The sequence below is a fragment of the Lasiosphaeria miniovina genome (assembly GCF_030549165.1).
Source record: "Lasiosphaeria miniovina strain SMH2392-1A chromosome Unknown B0T26scaffold_3, whole genome shotgun sequence".
In the NCBI taxonomy this organism is placed as follows: Eukaryota; Fungi; Ascomycota; class Sordariomycetes; order Sordariales; family Lasiosphaeriaceae; genus Lasiosphaeria; species Lasiosphaeria miniovina.
This window is the reverse complement of record NW_026848222.1, coordinates 3,912,802-3,929,903: the sequence shown is the minus strand read 5'-3', so window position 1 is coordinate 3,929,903 and position 17,102 is coordinate 3,912,802. Positions and strand designations below refer to the sequence as shown.

Here is a 17,102-nt window from a genome sequence, read left to right as displayed (position 1 = left end):
TCACTCAGGCGCTGATTTCGGGGTCAGGTCAGGACCAAGGTAGCTGGTGAGGCGGGTGTCGAATCCGAATCCAAATCCAAATGAGTGCCAACGATGGCAACAGCCTGCAGTTGCAGGCCAACAGGTCAGGTCGGTCCCTTTCCCTCACGTTTTGCTAGGTCGCTCCTAACAGGTTGGTTGCAGGTGGGTGCGGGCGGCGGAGAAGATGTGGAGACGCGCCTATTCTGTCAGTACCGTAAGGTACTCGCGGATTCCTGAATGAGTGCCCGAGCTTTATCAAAAGGAACCCGCCCGCCTAGGCTTTCATTTAGCTTAGCCTAGCGCAAAGAGAGGTCCATACCTGACTGAGATGAGGTATGTCCCTCCTGTAATACCAACCCTCCCTTGCCGTCACCTTGGTCTCAGTCTCAGTCTCAATCTCACCCGAGTTCACGCCTCCCTCACGTGGTCTTCCTGTACAAGCACACCCAAATCTCTTGGAACCCACAGAGAAGCGAGGCATCCATTGTTTGCGGGCGACGGTGACGAGGCCTTTGGATTACAGATCACGGGCTTACTCTCAAACAATAGATGTGTGCACAGAGCACTGAGTAGCTTCAGTGGAGCCCCCCCCCCCCCCCAAAAGAAAAAAAAAAACTCACCGTCGACGGCCCAGTGTTATCAAACCGCATCTCTACATGGGTTCTATGCCAGCAGAGCTTATTCCAGTCTACCTATTACCTACCTTGTCATTCCCTGACCTAGATTGCTTCCTTGAAGTCAACTGATAGGTTGAATCCCAAACATTGTCTGTGAAAGTTTCGAGAGCCTCTCCTTCGTTCCGTTTTCAAGACGACGCCTCCGTAATTTGGAAGCTTACCAGATGTCATTCTGTGCAATGGACGCGTGCACGAGCCCAATTACTACTAGTAGCACCAAGGTAAGGGAGTCACGGTATCTGATGTCACTTCCATGCCCACCGCCGCCGCCGCCGCCGCCGCATCTTCCAGGTTAGTTATCCTCTTCTTAGCTCCTGTCAAATCTCATCGCACTTGCCTGACTTCTGGGGGCGGGAAGAAAGCGGTAGGTAGGGTAGGCGGCGGGCGCCACATCTAACTTGGTTAGTCGACCGAATCCACTTCGCCGTAGCCCCACGCCTCTTGCCTCTCGCCTCTCTTCATCGACGCGGACGCGCCTCCCTCGAAGCCTGCCTACCCTAGCTTTCCTTCCCTGGGCCAAGCAAGGCCCCGCGGGTGTCATGGATGTCCTGTCTATGTTGGCAGCTGCTGCCTCTTCACTTGCTCATGTCTGTGCTGCTCACCCTTCATGGGCTTTGGAACCGCGGTCGAGCACAAGCTTTAGTTTTGGATGTAGGAGAAGCGAGGTAAATCAAAAAAGAAATGCAATTACTACATTCGTCTAACGGCCATGTCCGGATGACTACGTTAATGATCATTGGAAACCATACCATGTCCGCGGCGACTGTGTGCCTGCCCATGGGTATAACATGTCTGGTCTTCCATCAAGTCTTTCGTGAAGATGCACCTGGTCCTCCCCTCATGATAACCGCTCCTTTCCGCGAATGATGGTCCTTTATCACCATACACACCTTGTTCTGCGTCTCTTTATGCGCTACTCGCCTCTACACCCCGCATGTCCTGCGTCAGTTCATCGCCCCTTTTCCACCCGTCAACACCACGCCAATTTTAGCGGCTCTCTTAGGGCCGTCGCGAGTCAAGCCAATGGCGGCCCCGAACTCTCAAAGGTCTCCCACGAGCCAGGCTCGTCCGAATCTCACAGCTTCGAGTCTAACTCTTCATACTCGCTGAGGTCCTTCGCCGGACGAGCCCCGCCAGTTGCTGCGAGGCCCGCCTTGAAATTCCGCACATCTTCGATGATTTGAGGCGTCGTCCCGTTCGACGATGGCGGATCTGCGTCCTTAACCACCCCGTTCGCTTCAATTTTGTCTTTGTGTAGTTTCTTCCACGCCTCCGTGGCAGCCTCGATCTTGTCCTCGGACACCTTCAGCTCGTGGAGGAGGTATTGTCTAAGACCCTCAATCTCCTTATCCATGTCATGGCCTGCCGCGCTCAGCCTGGCCTGGAGGTCAGTGGCGGCCTGGGCAGACGCGTCCGAGCTCAGCCCCAACGTGCTGACGAGCTCCGAAATCTGCTTAGTCGACACATCGCTCTTAGCTTGCGCGATGAAATAAACGGCAAGCTTAGCCCGGTGCGGCGACGAGGGGTGGACATAATGATTGTAAAACTCGAGCAACTCCGCCTTGGTTAACGCTTTAATATGAGCTGCATCCTGCTGGGCTGTATGCATGGGGAAAAAGACAGAAGGTCAGTTATGAAAGTCTTTGCAAAGAGGTTGACTGGTATCATATCATACTTACCGGATTCAAAATCATAATATTCGCTGTGGATCTGGTTCCAGTGCTTGCTGGTCTCCTGGTCAAGGTTCTTGGGTGTCTCGAGCCGCTTGACAATCAAGCTGCGCTTATGGTTCTCAAATTCTGTTTCGCTCATCGAGTCAATAATCTTGACCATGGATTCCAAGAAGCCCTCAATCCTAGTCTCAAGGAAAGGCGCGGTCTTCTCGCTCTGGATGATGAAGCGTATTCCGTACGTAGTCGCACCAGGTCGGATGCCCGAATAGACAATGTAGCCAAGCTGCTCCTTGGTTCGGAGCTGATCAAAGGAAGGCTCGTGCATGACCTGGTTCAGTAGCAACGTCTTGGCGCGGATCTGGCGGTCTGCCTTGTCGCCTACATAAAGCCAGTACTCGATGCAATGGTTGACATTGGCCGCGTCCTTGAGCGTCTTCTTCCAGATGTAGTTGGACCCTGGCGGGAAGATTAGCGAACGCTGGATCGGCCACTGTGCGCGAGGCAACACTCTAGGTTTCAGTGTCGATTCGAGCATGTCGGTCAACTTGAGCGAGTCCTCCTTGTAGAGGTTGCCATGAACGTATAGCTCCACGTGCATTTGAGAGAGGAGCTCCTTTCTGAACAACCGAACGTCGTCAGCCGTGATGGTCGGAAGTTCGGCTTCCAGCTCCTCGACCACATAGTCGTGTTCGGAAATCAGCCAGCCTGTAACGTCGCCGATTTGCGTCCACGGTTGCTGGAGCTCCCAGTTACGATAGCCCCTGGTGAGGCGCTCTTTGATGATAGCAAATCGGTCCTCCCGGATCTCGAGATCACGTACCGTGATCAGCACCTGTTCCAGCAGAACCGCGAGCTTGTCGTTGTAGCCGGATACCTCGATAAACAGTCCTCGGCTATCCAGCGACACGCTGTACTGCAGGCCTGCCAGCTCTGCGTCGTACGAGTACTCTTCCAGGGCGTCTTTGACAAGGTCCGTGAACAGCCGAGCCTTTACCGCGTTCGCTGCTTTCGCATAAACGATGGGGCTCTTGCAGCTCACAATTAAGTTTGCCTTGGGGACCCAGAATGTGTCGTCCTTCTTGTACCATGTGCGAACCAGCTCGTCGTTCCTCACGATCCTAGGCGCAAGCGCCGGCTCTTTTACCTCTTTCTTCTCAACTTCAAGTTTAGTCGGGATAAACTGATTCTTGTGCGGAAGGTAGAGTTTTGGAATTCGATCCTTAGCCGAGGTAGCTGCGGCCTTCTTGATTTCTTCCATGAAATCTTGCGATATGGGCTGCACCGTGTATTCGGTCCCATACCACTTCTCCTTGTGTTCCCACTTCCCTGGGAATTCTTGCGAGACGACTGACATGCGGAAGTTGTCGGGACGTAAGCAATCAAGCGCCTGCTTGATCAGCTTGGCATCGTATTTGCGGAACACCCTAAGCCCGCTCAAGAGCCATTCCCGTGGCAACGGTTGCTGCATCTCGTTGGTGACTCTGCTGGTGAAGCGCGACGCCTGCGACTTTTGCTTGAATTTAAAATCCACGTCCGCCATGCCTTTTTGCTCGTCAAAGATCCATTGTTTAGGTCCCGCCTCCCGCAGGAGAGCAATGTATTGGAAGACCGCCTTGACGACGTCTTTGTAGTTCTTGAGCCCCTCTTTGGTCAACCGTATCTGGCACCCGAACACGCCAGGGGTTCCAGGACAGATTGGATAAGCGCCCGCGGTCAGGCCATTGGCCCAACCCATCGACTTGATATAAGCCATGACGCTCCCCGGGCCTTCATGGCCAATCAAATGGCTGAGGTAGCGGCCTGGCAGCGTCTCGAAGAGGAGGTCCTCGTCCAGAAACGGGAAGCTCAAATCGAGCTCTCTCGAATCCATGACGGGCTTCGCAAAACATTGGACTCCGAGTTGGTCCTTGCCCCAAGGAACTTCGCCCTCCCAGCGGCCTGGCTTCAGCGCCTTGTTCTTTATGACAGAAAAGTACTCCGAGACCCAAGACTCTAGCACATCCAGAGGCTCCCGCCCAAGGACGCACAGCTTCATTAAATTGGCCGAGTAGTGCTTCTCGTAGAACTCGATGAATTTATCCCGTATGTTAATTCCTCGGGATTCGGGCAGCGTCTTAAGCGTCTCGAGGTTCCCGGTGGAGAAGTGGTAGTATGGGTGCTTCGGATTAGCCAAGGCCTTTTCAAGCTGGTGCAGCCGCCACTGGTCGCTCTGGAGGTTCTTCTTGTTCTCTGAGTCTACGGCCTGGAGCTCACGGTCTAGGGCGCTCTCAAGAAAGAGCGGCTCGACGAAGAACTGAGCGAAGCGGTCCAAGGCGCCCAGCAAAGGCGAGGGGTTGGCAGCCGTGGGCTCCTCATCGTTGCTGGGCTTGGCGGACAGCTCGAAGTGGTAATTGGTAGACGTTGATGCGGTCCATGCATTGCCAGACCCAGAATGAGCTGCCAGATATTGACTGTAGTCATTCTCAGTTGGGTATTTCTTGGTACCCATGAAGAGGAGCTATTTTCTCACGAGTTAGCCAGCAGCTTGTATGGGGCGGCCCGTCCCGCCCTCCGAGCCCAGGGCTCCGAGGGCGGAGGAGAGGAAGTGAGTGTACGTACATGTTCAACAGCGTGGGCCATACCCGGCATGTCGTCTTCATCGCTAAAGTTTCCCACGTTGACGTCCATGGCCGCGCTGGCCTTGTCTGTCTGGGGGTCGTGCACCAGCAGTACCTCGATCTGGTTAGGCAGCCGGATGACCCGATAAGTGCGGTCATCTAATGAGGGCTTCTCCAGATGGTCGGTGACCAGGTCGACTGCGCGCAGGCCATCCTCACCTGGCGCGTGGCGCCGCGAGTTGGCCATGACTGAATAGTGACGTCGGTGTCGTTGTTGGGGTCGTGGTCGAGGTCGATAAGGGCTTTGGTTTGGGGGTGAGAGGTGCCTATGAGGTAGGCGAGGGATCCGGGTCGGAAGGGTCCAGGACGCAGAACCACAAGCTGTTGGCGACGGAAGCAGAAGACCGAGGAGGCGGCGGCGGCGGCGCAAAAGGTAAAGGTACGAATAGCAACAGCAGGGTCTGTGCGGAGGAGGGTGGAGACGCTACTAGTACCGCGGTATTCGTGCTAAGGTAGCTAGGAAGTGGGATGCTGTTACCGGCGAGTTGGATGCCAGGAAGACGGTTGCAGGTCTTGTGGAACGGCAATCTAGCAGCCGCGGTCGGCTGTTGTCCACTCTTGGGTCTCGGCGGCGGCGGCGCAACTGCAACTGCAACTGCAACTCGAGCGCGTGTGACGGGGGAAGCGAGGTGGTGTGGGGAGTCGCTTGGACTGCACTAGAGGCCCCAGCTAGATATTTCCCAAACGGACAGCGTCTGTAGAGTTTGGACACGGCGGTGGCGGGCACGATCATGTACTGTCTGTACTGAGGCAGACTCCAAGTACAGTCAGTTCGTGGTTTACGTCCACCCTTAGCTAAGGTATCCGAAGGACGGTCGGGCCTTGACTGGGGTGGTAATGTGAGGGTGGCGGCGTCGGCAGCAACAGCAGAAGAAGCAGCAGCAGGACCCGCTAGGCCACGAGCTTTATACTTGGTGTCGAGTCGCACAGAGATGACGAGCTTCTTCTAGATTCTGGATCCTGTATGCAAAACCAGAGTCACAGCCAGAACCAGAACTGGTACCAGAATCAGAGCCGGATGGCCTGCGACGAGCCGAGAGCCTCTGGACGCTCCCGAGGGGCCGGCAGGCGAAACAGCGCCTGGGGAAATGAAGACCGGAGAGAAGGCAGCAACCCGTGTGAATCCTTTGCTATAAGAGTATCAGTACAACCGACGGGGTGTTCGCGAAGAAGAGGAGGGCACGAATTAGCACGTCTGATATCGACTAGGAGGGGCGTGGGACCTGAGAGACGGGGCGCGGGGGTAGGTAGGCTGAGCTATTCTGCGGGCGTGACAGGGGCCCCCAAACAGGCAATCGGCCACTAATATAATATGTACTGCGTCTGTATGCACTTGAGCGCGCAGCTAATACTGGGAGGTTATGTATGTGCATACCTTACCTACCACATGAGGCACGCAAGTTAACATGGACGCTTGCTCTCGAGGTACCTAACCAAAGGTATCTTACTTTCCAGGCTACCCAGTGGAGGTGCTCGCTAGGCCGATGACCATGACGTGAAGGGCATTAGGTCGGCACCAGGCACCTCACTGGACACTTGGCAATTGGGGGGGAGGGGGGTAGCGGCCTCAGGTAACCGTTCAAGCGCCAACTCAACTCCCAGCAGAATGGAGGGTGTGGAGACTCAAGAGACACAGAACACTGGACCTCGGGGCTCCAGTAAACTCTCACTGTACTGTATGCCCGTATGTACGGGATACTTCGTACATACGTGCACTATCCCGTACATACGGGCATACAGATGCATACCTCACACGACCCGAACCTCTCTCTGCAGCGCGCTCTTTGCTAGGTATTTGTGTGTAGTGAGCGGCACCCAGTGTAGCCGCGGGAGGAAGAATGATATCAGCCTCACAGCCGTCGCATGCCCGGCACTCCGCGGGCCACAGATGGCGACGCATCTTCGTGGAGGCGGTGGCTACCTTGCTCCGTAGCACCTAGTAGCAGGCAGGAGTCAGGACAGGTGGACGACAGCATGCGGCCAATGCCAAGGGCATGTGGCTGGGAATGTTCGGCGGCGTACGGAATACGGAGTCCCTCAGCAACGACAAACTACCTTCCATGCCATGGCTTGCTTGGTAAGGACCAACAACCAAGTAATCTCGGACAGCCCGCCACCGCCGCCGCCGCCGCCGCCGACGCCGCATAAGCAGCCGACGCCGCATAAGCAGCAGCGCAACAAAGCAGGAGGCGAAACTGGCTGGGAGAACGAACAGACGCAAATAAACAGCCAACAGGGCCCGGTACCGCACTTCGCACCTCGCACCTTGCAGCGAGCGGCAACATGATACATGATATGGCAATGTCGGCTGCTGTTGGACCTACGGATACGGAAACCTGGGGTGGCAACGGGCGCAACGACGCACCGAAGTCACGACGAGGGAGCTAGCGGCTCGATGCGCGCCCGCAGGACAGGCGGCATCTCTTTAACGAGCAGCCGAGCAATATCGAGCAGTCGAGACGACGCGGGCGGGTCGACGAAGCAATCTGAGAGGCCGTCGGCTGCGACCTGACGCCGGGGAGATTAGCATGCCGGTCGCGCGTTAGGTCGGCGGGTGACATTGAAGCGGTTCCCAAACCGTATCTCCTCCGTATGCCCCTGTCCTGGTAAGGTCAACATTCCTAAAGGCCCGGGCTAGTGCTGCTGGACGTTGGATGGGTCTTGCGCTGACGGTTTGGAGCCGACTGATGTGATGGTGTCAAACGGCGACGTAGAGATCAAAATGCCGGGCAGCGAAGGGACGGCCACGAGATGCCTTATGGAAGCCCACAGGTACCTAGCCAGCCTAGGTAAGTAAGCAAAGGTAGACATGCAGCCTAGAATCTGTTTTTGGCAAGTCAGCGGTGCCTTGTAGTTGGTCGTTTACCATGTTCGACCAGCCCAGGTGTGACTTCGAGGGAATTCAAGACATTGGCTACTCTACCCATAACAGTCTTGCCATGATGAGTACGAGCAGTGCATTATCTCCGTAGATATCGGGTGAACGGTGGGATGGCTGCTTGCGGCCAGATACTGGGGTAATGGCGAGATGTCAATGGGTATGGGGATGATGGGAAGGTGCACCCCTCCCCAAATCGAGTTTTGGCATCTAGGCTCAATTAGGTATTAATTCTTTTTGATAGACCTGAGGATATAATCTCTCTCCCAACTTTTTCGTCCTCAAAATATTCCAAGGCATCGATGGAGACTTAGACCCTTTCACACAAAAACCCTCTCAACACTTCAGAAATATACCAGGTCTGCACTTTTTTGGGTCAGACTTTCTATCTAGGAATCGCGTTAGTTGTTCTTCCCAGTTTCACCTTAGGCGCGGGCAGTCAGTGGTTCTCGCCAGGGAAGGTACAAGGCAACACTTTCGCCAGTTTACACCTCACTGCTCGACCTAACGGCCTATTCGGAGAATGTACGGAATTTCGCGCATACAACGACTCAGACAACCTTGTAGATGGCAGAGAAAATCTGTAGGGCATCCATGAATGCCATTGGTAGCCCGATCAGGATCTGGCAGGCCAGTGCCACTCCGGTGGCAAGTGACACCTGGCCAACTAGGTACGTACCATGACGAAGACAACGGAGCGTACTTTCCTTACAGCAGTGGTGCATTGCACAGGGACAGCCCAAGGTAGTTCAGGCAAGTACCGTAACTCGGGTACGATTGAAGTATTAGAAATACTAGAGGACCTTGACGGGTGCGGATGGAGAGGTTCGGAAATCGTTGCTTCCTCGAACCACCGAGGCGGGCGCGGTGGACGGAGCAGCTTTACTCCCGTTTACTAATTCAGTTAGGTACCATCCTGCCCGTTGGCTGGTCGGGATTCCGAGTCATCATACCAAAATTCAAAAGCTCCTTCCCCCTGAGCATACCATGAGCAAGCATGATTCCGTCAGCCTCAGCCTGTTAGATTGTTGGCCTCTTCGCTCCCCAGCAGTTATTTGCATCCCCTCCCCCTCCTTGCAATGCGAGCGGATAAGACCGCGCAGAAGGCCCCCGTATTGGCATTCATCCCTCCTTTCTCTCTCTGCCCCTGGATACGTCCGTCCTGTTGAGGTTTCCGCTCTTGCAACAGTGACTAATTGGTGGTTCGAGGCATGGGCTACCACGTGTTGAGCGCGGTTCTGAGACCTACAGAGCCGGGGACTGACGTGCCCGCCGATCGAGGCATTGGGGGCCGAGGTTGGATGAACCTCCCTCACTAACGTGTAGATCTGAATAACATTATCTGCCTCCCCGCATGTAACTCACGGTTTCAGAACCACAACAGGGGGGCGGGCTCAAGAAGCGGCCAGCTGCAAGAATGAACCGCAAGCTAGAGTATAACCCAAAATGAGAAGATATTCAAGAAAAAGCCAAGCTCGCCGATGCAGAATAGGCAATATCATTCGATCGCTTGTTAATAGCCCAGTGAGTGATTGCGTTCGCCAAGCTACGATTTAACGTCGTCACTCCAGCAGCTTGTTGCCCGATCGGGCTGTCGGTTCGGGGGGCCGGCCCAGAAGGAACGCAACATTGCTCCTACGACAAGGCCTCTCAATACAAATCCGTCTTCCATATACATATTGCATCCACGAAAGGACGACTAGGGTGCTGTTCCGTGCGCCATTCTGCATGATGTTGGCGGGGAGGATCGTCGCTAGTGCTTGGGTGCTTGTCGATGGTGCCGATGACAAAAACTCTTTCTAGAAGCCTCCTATTGCCGCGCACAGGGAAACCGCATATGTACCTTTCTGGCAGACCGGCCAGCAGCTCCCATATTGGATCGCGTTGGCTAGAAATGGCCTCGGTGCCACGGCTGTCTCTCGCTGGTTCTCGTTGGCGACTCTTGAGCTCCGCGTTCTTCCATTGGTTGGTTTAAAGCCCACCACTTGGCTTAACACGTATATTAGATACCTTGGGTATGTGGTAGGCATGTACGGAAGATGTAGACATACAACGAAAGGACACTATGCAGCCCTGTGTCTTATTTCTTGCGACCTTGGGGTGTCGCGAAACGACAGCTCCGACCCTTGGTTTCCCGGATGTCACCCTCGGACGGCTTAACAACTCAGCCCGCCAGTCCCGGAGTCGTCCCGTGCCTGATTCACCGGTTCATAATGACGTTGTAGGGAGGCGCCTATTTCTCTCTCTCGCGTCAAGGGCCGGCGAGTCGACGGTCTTGGGCTATTTATTTCGCAGGTTGGTAAGAGGATGAAAGATGGAATGGAAAAGAGTCGCATCGCCAACCATAATTCCAGACTTCACAGACACAAGAACCCGGATCCAGACTCTCGGTTTTGACGCGGCGCTTTGCTGGGCGTGTTCGCCGCACCAACAAAACATCGTTGTCATGTTGCCGAAAGTCGCCCAAAAAAATTGCACATGATACTCGAACCCTGCGACCCGTCCGGTCGTCCAAGGTGCCTGCTGCAATGCTACTCCTGGCCGAGCTGCGATACAGTTGAGGAGCCGAACCAAAGCACAACCAAAGTTGGTTCGCGGCCGGCTGATTGTCCCCATGCCGCGATTCCAATCGGCTGCCGTGCGCGCCTTGTCCTTGGACGGGATGGGACGCGGCTCGCCCTGCAGAGACCTCGTTCGGGAATATGCACTAGCTACGCCCTTCAGCTTTTGGTAACTTGAGCCATCTAGCCTGCAAGTGCAGCTACGATACCTACTATGTAAGGTACCTTGCTTTGGGCTAGTTGAGTTCTCACACTGCAACGCAAGGACGGCAGTTCATGCATGTCGACGCTTTTAGCAGACGAGTGGATCTGAGAAAAGCGGCGGGGTTGCCATCAAACAGCAGCGCAGCGACAAGGAACGTGGTGTTAAGGTGACTTCCTGCCACTTACATGATTTGCTGTAGTAGAGTACAAAACCAGCAAATGGGCCCCAAAGACAAACCAAGCAGTGGGCAACCAAGGCACGTACGTAGTCCTGCTTCGTCGACCGTGCGGGATCGCCAGCCAAGGCTTTCGACTCGGTCATCGCCGAGACGTCCCTCCCGGCCGGGTCGATCCGGTCCGATACCCCAAATATTCCTTTCGCGGGTATAGCAGAGCGAGTTTTTCACGCCAAACTATCCCAACAGGCCTTCGAAACGTCCCCAAGCTTTCCTAGTTACCCGCTCGCTAGGCACACGGCCGTGGCGTGTAGGGCAGGTTTCCAAAGAGTACCTTCTTCTGGCCCAGGGATCTACCCAAAGAATAAGGGGGTCGGGTCAAACGGCCTACTAATTCGGCGGACCACCTTGTTGGAAATCCCAGACAAGTTCAGCCAGGTTCACAGACTTTACCCGGGTTAAGAAGGGCACGGCACGGCTGGCCTCGCCCGCTCGAGCGGAGTAGAATCCCTTTTTGGTCGAGTCGAGAAGAAAAAACATCGTCATTCTATAGTCATATTCGCGGCTCGACTCTGTTTTTTAAAGGACGGCGGCAAAAGAGGGGGGCCGAGCTGCATGCACCCGTTTCTGCCTGACTCTGGTATAAGATCGAACATCCCTCCCCTCCCCCCTTTTTTTCTCAACCACATATATCGACACGGCGGTCTTGGATTTCACACGTGTAATCCGTATTGAGGGCTGGTAAGCTTCGCTTATCGCAAAAGGGACAACACAAGGGCCAACACGACTACGTTTACTTTCTCCCCCTCCCCGCCTCGCATTCAATGAGTTTATACCTGTGACATTCAAGGGGGAAAAAAGGGGGCTGGGGGGTTGGGCTTCCTTCTTCCTTTGAGCCGTCATCATGCACCTGGTATGCACCAGCATCACACTTCCTTCTTTATGCGGGCGTATCCCACACACTCTCTAGAAAAGGTACACGTAAAGAGGCGAAAAAAGCACAAGAAACACAGACACGCAGAGAAACGTTTCAAGCTTCCACTGGGTACCATTCTAGAAGTGACCTGGTGTAGGCATGTGTCTAAAGACTTGGTTCCAACACCAGCAAAGCTGGAAATGTTTGAGGAAGGATACGACGTGGAGGGATCCCCGTCTCCCAGTATGATGTATAAGGCTGGAGGGGAATTGCTGTTTCTCAAGTATAATCCCGGCCAAACGGAAGCTCGAAGAAAGAGGAAAACAAAAAAGACATTATTCATATTGTACCTCGACGTCACAGCCCGCCCGTCTTCCCCCTCCAGATACACACCCCTTTTTGGAAGTGGGAGGGTGATAAAAACGACGGGTAGACCAAGAACATGCATGTGCTATGCTAGCCGTTTCTCCTCATCTGCGCTAAAAAAGGTTCTTTCCCGAGGGGGGGAGGGCCAAGAGGAAGGGAAGGAGGGGGGGTATAAAAGCCCGTGTTTTATTGCCGGGCTTGTATTTCTGAAGCCATCACAGCAAGTTGGTCATGCCGATGAGCGAGCCAGCCAGCGAGGATGATTCGTACAATTCTCCTGAAAGAATACGGGGCAAGGTAGGTAATACAGCTGGAAAGGGGGGGCGCGCATGCGCATGGAGCCCCCAACCCGCGAAGCAATTGCGTTCTATCAATGGGCGGGACGAATTCAGCATGATCAGTCTGCTCGCTCTCTCAACGCTTCTTCTTGTTCGGGCACTCGGCAACCTTGTGGCCGAATTTCCCGCAGCCGTGGCAAGACTGAGCAGAGGACGATCGCTGCTGGAAGGAGGGCGGGGTTCTTGACGAAGAGATGGAAGTCAGTGTGTTCAACTTGACTTCCTTTTTCCGGCGCTCCTTGGCCAGCAGCTGCGCCTTCTTCCGCTCCTCGCTTCTCTTGGTTAACACTGCACTGGCACTGGATCTGGCCCGCTTGGCTGGTGTCTGCCTGGCGTCGTTGCGCCCGCCACGATCCGGCTCCTCTCCTGTTGACTCTGGAGAGCTCTGGTCCTCGTCGGAGTCTTCTTCCGAGCTCTCGCTCTCGCTGTTGTCATTGTCTTCCTTTGGCTTGGAAACCTAGAACCAGAAAAATAGGTACATTATTACGTTAGCTCTATGTACTTTACTAGAACTCTCTGTCCCCTGTCGTGGCGATGAAAAGGAACATGCCTTTGACGTCTTCATATTGAACCGGAGAAAATGGCCGGCGGCAGATGCATTAACCGCTCCGAGCGAGGCCCCATCCGGGCTGTCGCTCGCGGTGGCTGAGTGGTCAATCTGGGCGAAACCAACTTGGACAACATTCAACGGCTGGTGCGGACCGCCCTTGGACAGGGCAGCGACGCCATCCAGGACCCAGTGGGAGTCGCCCAGCTCGGCAGCGCGCTTCTCGACAGCCGCCTTGCGCTTCCTGTCTTCCTCCTCCAGCGCAGCCTGAAGCATCTTCTGGTCGTAGAGGGGCGTGACCGGGGTGGAAGCGGTCGGCGTATGGTTGGTCTTTCGGCGCTTCGTAGAGTTCCCCTCGTTGTCCGTCTTAGGAGTGGCAGGGGAGTTGGCTCCCGAGGCCGACGCAGCCGCCGCCGTCGCCGCCGCGCCCCTCTGCATGAACTTCATCGTCATTAGGCGAGACGACATGGTCTTTGGCGTAGTCTGCTCCGTCATGGCGGGCAGTTCCGCACGGGTGGCAGGCGCCATGGTGGTGGGCTGGGCAGCACGGAACTGTTGTCGAGTGCGAGACAGTGCTAAGCCGAGCTTCTCGTCCGACAGTGAATCCGAGCTAAACGGGCTTGTATTCGAAAAGAGGAAGAACCAAAAACAGGGAGCCGGCGTTGTCTGGTTAGTAGATTGGTGGTACCTTGGTTAGCCTCAGTCAGTCTGCCAAATTTCGAGGTCCGCGCTACAAAGCAAGAGCCCTTTGTGAAGCTTCGCGAGACTAGCCGCGAGAGTGTGGCTTGGAATGGTGCGCGGCAGACAAAGTTGATTCGACGCTACAAAACAAGAAAGACAGGGTTCGTTTCTGACCAGCGGCCCCCAGGGTTGTTCTAGGCCGCAAGTGGGGCGCGCCTGCATTTGGTGTGGTTGCAGGCTAAGCTAAGGTGCACGGGCCACGAGCCAAGTCTCGACGATTTTGAATTTCTGATTCAGCCGCATTGCTCTTTGCTGCTAAGCAGGGGGCAGGGCAGGTAGTGCCGAGAATCAGCCGACGACTTGTAGCGAGCCGGTAGCTCAACCTCACTCAATTGACGCTTTCCAGGGCCAGCTCAATCGACAAGCTCCCCCCTCCCGCTGAGCGTCGCCCTCCCACAACCCGACAATGTACGCCTCACGATTACGCCCTGTAGCCCACAGGCTGGCGCGCCAGTGTGCGCACTCCCAGCGGTCGTTTGCCGTCACAGCCCGCCAATTGGACTCGGCAACGGCCGTCCCCGCGGCCAAGACGGCCGCGTCGCCCGCCGTTCCCCAGAAGCTCCCCGAAGAGCCCACCACCGCAGTCCAGCAGGCCCCGAACCGGACAGAGATCTGGTCCCGCAGCCAGCAGCCCCGCTCACAGGCCATGACGGGCCCGCGCTTCGAGCAGACCGACTTTGATCTCCAGGTATGAAGATGACAGAGCGGGCGCGAAGCTGGCGGTTTACCCGGAGAGACACCGGGAATCGACGAGGGGGATGAGACGGAACACCAAGGTTATGGGGGAAGAAATGGAAGTATATATACTGACAGGAGACCCAATTGAATTGCGTTTAGCCCCAATCATATGCCGCTATCGAGCTCATCCACGAGCAGCCAGTACGCTGGACGCATGACCGCGTCGTGGCATGCGACGGCGGCGGCGGCGCGGCCGGGCATCCCCAGATCTTCATCAACACGGACAAGCCCGAGATTGCCACCTGCGGATACTGCGGCCTGCCATTTGTATGCCGTGCCCTCCCCCCCTCCTCCAGCATGGCTACTCGCATCCATTGTTTCCTTGCTCTAGTATGTGGGGGTGGTAAGCTAATACGTGAATATGTGTCACTTCTTCCGCGCACGATTAGGCAAACGAACATCACCGAAAGCACTTGGAATCTCTACCAGAGACTTCGTACCCTCTCTGAAACTGTATTGCTTCTTTCGGTCGCGGGAACCTGAACATACCTAGGCGGATTATCGGTAATAGAGATAGGGGCCATGCCGCCCCTATGGTGCACCAGGCATTGAGAAAAGGGGGGCGGGCCCTTGCACATATTTTAGAAATGAAAATAACCAAAAAAGATCTGAACACTCGCGTTGTGAGGCACGCACTATGTGGTCTTCTCTCTTTTGTTTTCGGGAGTCTAAAGGGTTGGGATTGGGAAGGAGGTATCAGATGATGTATACAAGTTGTGAGCCTAGTTTTTCTCGGTTCGTTGGCCTGATATCCCTCCTTTCCAACTACACTGTCCATTAGGCGGCTCCGATTAGAGCTGGTTGGTCTACGTCCTCTCATTGTCCATTTATGTCACATGTCAGTCACCTGGCGCAGATTCGGGTTGCTCACGACGCTACTCAAAGGAGGGATCACGTTCTTTGGTGAAGAATATAGTGTATGAACACTATTTACTCTAGTAGTCTATGTGCTCCTTCTTTTCCCTTAGCTGTATGTATGCATCGACCTGATAGGTGCAGTTAGTGGCGTGGTACACACTACCCTCAACTTTTAGCAAATGTCCCAAATCCCTTACTAAGTTTCTCTCCCATGGTGACCCAAATGAATGTCCTCTTCTCCTAAACCCGGTATCGCTAGTCTCCCACACCAGAAAATCCGAATTATTCTTGCGAGCTGTCTGCCAGCTGAGTCCGCTTGGAGTTGACAAGTACAGTCAGCGTCATGTCACCGCTTCATCCCGAAATACCATAGATCGTGGCATTGACTGGGCCTCTGGCGTAATGCTTGATTTTATTCTCGGCCTTTCCGATCAAGGGCAGCTGCAAATCAACCTGTGCAAAGGTCGTCGGGTAGTCCCAAGGACGAGTGAAGTTTCTGCGAGTAAGGGCGGTTAGTCTCAAACCCCCTGTGCAACAGGAAAATAGTCTCCTGGCGGCCCTACTCATCGTCGTGATAGCGGTGGCCCAGCTCCAGGGTAAAGTTCTCCGCCGTGTGGAAACTGACTAGCCGCATCTCGAAGTAGGTCATATCGCCTTGCCAACACAAGTCATATGCGCCGTTGTCAATGTCGGTGCCGTTCTCGCCAATGCCTGTCACGCCATCCCAGGCCCAGGTGTAATTGCAGACGCATGACGATACGGGGTTCTCTTTTATCGAGTTTGGGTCGTACCAGTTAACTGGCCGTACTGTCAGCCTAGAGGTTCCGTTGCATATCGAGATTCAAGGGAGGGGGGAAGAAGGGGTGTGGAATTACACATGACTTCACACGAGAACGCAGCCGTTGTATTCAGACGCACACAGTCCAAGCAGATGTTGGTCAACTGGAAGGGGTTAAAGTTAAATTGAGACTTGGTAACGGGCACTATCTTTCCGCTCTGTGCCTGGGAGATTGAGGTGGTCGAGTGACTCGGCGCAGCATCTGTCCGGAGTGGTGCCAAAAGGCATAACAGAAGCGCCGTAGAGTACATGATGGCGATCCTTGGGTATGGTATCAACGAGGCGGTACCAACTCGAATAGACCTGGGAAATATGGCGAGGTTGGAAGTAAACTGGATTGGGTTGCGCGTCCTGAGGGACTAAAGAGCAATAAGTAGGAGCGTTGGTGATAATTCCGGCTATGGACCAGGATATGCAGGTCTACTCTATCGAAGAGATAGATCAGTGGATTTGGAGAAAAAGAAACACCTTGAGTGCCCACGGCTTTTTGTCTGGAAACCAAATTTGCACGCGCCTGAGAATCGCGAGCGAGGAGTACAAGGGACAGTCCAAACACTCAACTTGAAGTCAGAGCTTGAAATTGCCTCCAGGTTTGATGTCGCATGTCTTCCCCACAAACATCGAAGCGGCAAACAATAGGAGCTGAGATTTTCGTCAGACAAGGCATATCCTAAGTAAGATGGAAGCCAGAACAGACGAAAAGAACTTGGACCGATAGGGTTCCAGGCAACCTCGTGGGAACATCATGCTACAGTCATCCGGCGGCATCACCTACAGTTTCGCACCTCCTTCTAAATAGCGGTCAAGTTTTGACTTCAGTTTCCCCATCCATTGTTTGGAAAGCAGGGCGTTCCACAGACGTCAAATATAGAACAGCCATCCAATGACACCGCGAGGCGGTCATATTTTGACT

General features: G+C 54.7%; 6 protein-coding genes across 6 annotated transcripts; 2 read left to right on the top strand and 4 right to left on the bottom strand.

Annotated features, from left to right (window-relative positions):
• Positions 1-1,773: 1,773 nt before the first annotated feature.
• B0T26DRAFT_642050 (Metalloenzyme, LuxS/M16 peptidase-like protein) lies at positions 1,774-5,215 on the bottom strand (the record flags this gene model as incomplete). The annotated part of the gene is made up of 3 exons (XM_060437404.1): positions 1,774-2,297; positions 2,378-4,868; positions 4,970-5,215. 3 exons carry the CDS (start codon positions 5,213-5,215, stop codon positions 1,774-1,776), a joined length of 3,261 nt encoding a protein of 1,086 aa, XP_060298692.1.
• Positions 5,216-9,890: 4,675 nt separating this feature from the next.
• On the bottom strand, positions 9,891-10,668 carry B0T26DRAFT_703901 (uncharacterized protein). Its single transcript, XM_060441691.1, has one exon. It carries the CDS (start codon positions 10,520-10,522, stop codon positions 10,187-10,189), a length of 336 nt encoding a protein of 111 aa, XP_060298691.1. The 5' UTR covers positions 10,523-10,668; the 3' UTR covers positions 9,891-10,186.
• Positions 10,669-11,578: 910 nt separating this feature from the next.
• On the top strand, positions 11,579-12,658 carry B0T26DRAFT_232216 (uncharacterized protein). Its single transcript, XM_060433903.1, has one exon. It carries the CDS (start codon positions 11,763-11,765, stop codon positions 12,390-12,392), a length of 630 nt encoding a protein of 209 aa, XP_060298690.1. The 5' UTR covers positions 11,579-11,762; the 3' UTR covers positions 12,393-12,658.
• Positions 12,544-13,830, bottom strand: B0T26DRAFT_851824 (uncharacterized protein; the record flags this gene model as incomplete). The annotated part of the gene is made up of 2 exons (XM_060447649.1): positions 12,970-13,830; positions 12,544-12,909 (listed from the first exon to the last, which is right to left on the bottom strand). Exons 1-2 carry the CDS (start codon positions 13,540-13,542, stop codon positions 12,544-12,546), a joined length of 939 nt encoding a protein of 312 aa, XP_060298689.1. The 5' UTR covers positions 13,543-13,830.
• A 331-nt stretch (positions 13,831-14,161) lies between these two features.
• B0T26DRAFT_641074 (zinc-finger domain-containing protein) lies at positions 14,162-14,942 on the top strand (the record flags this gene model as incomplete). The annotated part of the gene is made up of 3 exons (XM_060437291.1): positions 14,162-14,443; positions 14,593-14,760; positions 14,883-14,942. The coding sequence occupies 3 exons, from the start codon at positions 14,162-14,164 to the stop codon at positions 14,940-14,942; spliced, it is 510 nt and encodes a 169-aa protein (XP_060298688.1).
• A 567-nt stretch (positions 14,943-15,509) lies between these two features.
• On the bottom strand, positions 15,510-16,548 carry B0T26DRAFT_232139 (uncharacterized protein). Its single transcript, XM_060433902.1, has 3 exons — positions 16,227-16,548; positions 15,915-16,149; positions 15,510-15,847 (listed from the first exon to the last, which is right to left on the bottom strand). The coding sequence occupies exons 1-3, from the start codon at positions 16,438-16,440 to the stop codon at positions 15,706-15,708; spliced, it is 591 nt and encodes a 196-aa protein (XP_060298687.1). The 5' UTR covers positions 16,441-16,548; the 3' UTR covers positions 15,510-15,705.
• Positions 16,549-17,102: the final 554 nt, after the last annotated feature.

Bases quoted from the DNA above. Each gene is read 5' to 3' on its own strand.
- B0T26DRAFT_703901 (XM_060441691.1), bottom strand. From the start codon at position 10,522: ATGGGGACAATCAGCCGGCCGCGAACCAACTTTGGTTGTGCTTTGGTT.
- B0T26DRAFT_232216 (XM_060433903.1), top strand. From the start codon at position 11,763: ATGCACCAGCATCACACTTCCTTCTTTATGCGGGCGTATCCCACACAC.
- B0T26DRAFT_232139 (XM_060433902.1), bottom strand. From the start codon at position 16,440: ATGTACTCTACGGCGCTTCTGTTATGCCTTTTGGCACCACTCCGGACA. The intron at 16,150-16,226 runs GTAATTCCACAC...CAGTACGGCCAG, and splicing joins GTTCTCGTGTGAAGTCATGT to TTAACTGGTACGACCCAAAC. The intron at 15,848-15,914 runs GTAGGGCCGCCA...CCTTACTCGCAG, and splicing joins CACCGCTATCACGACGATGA to AAACTTCACTCGTCCTTGGG.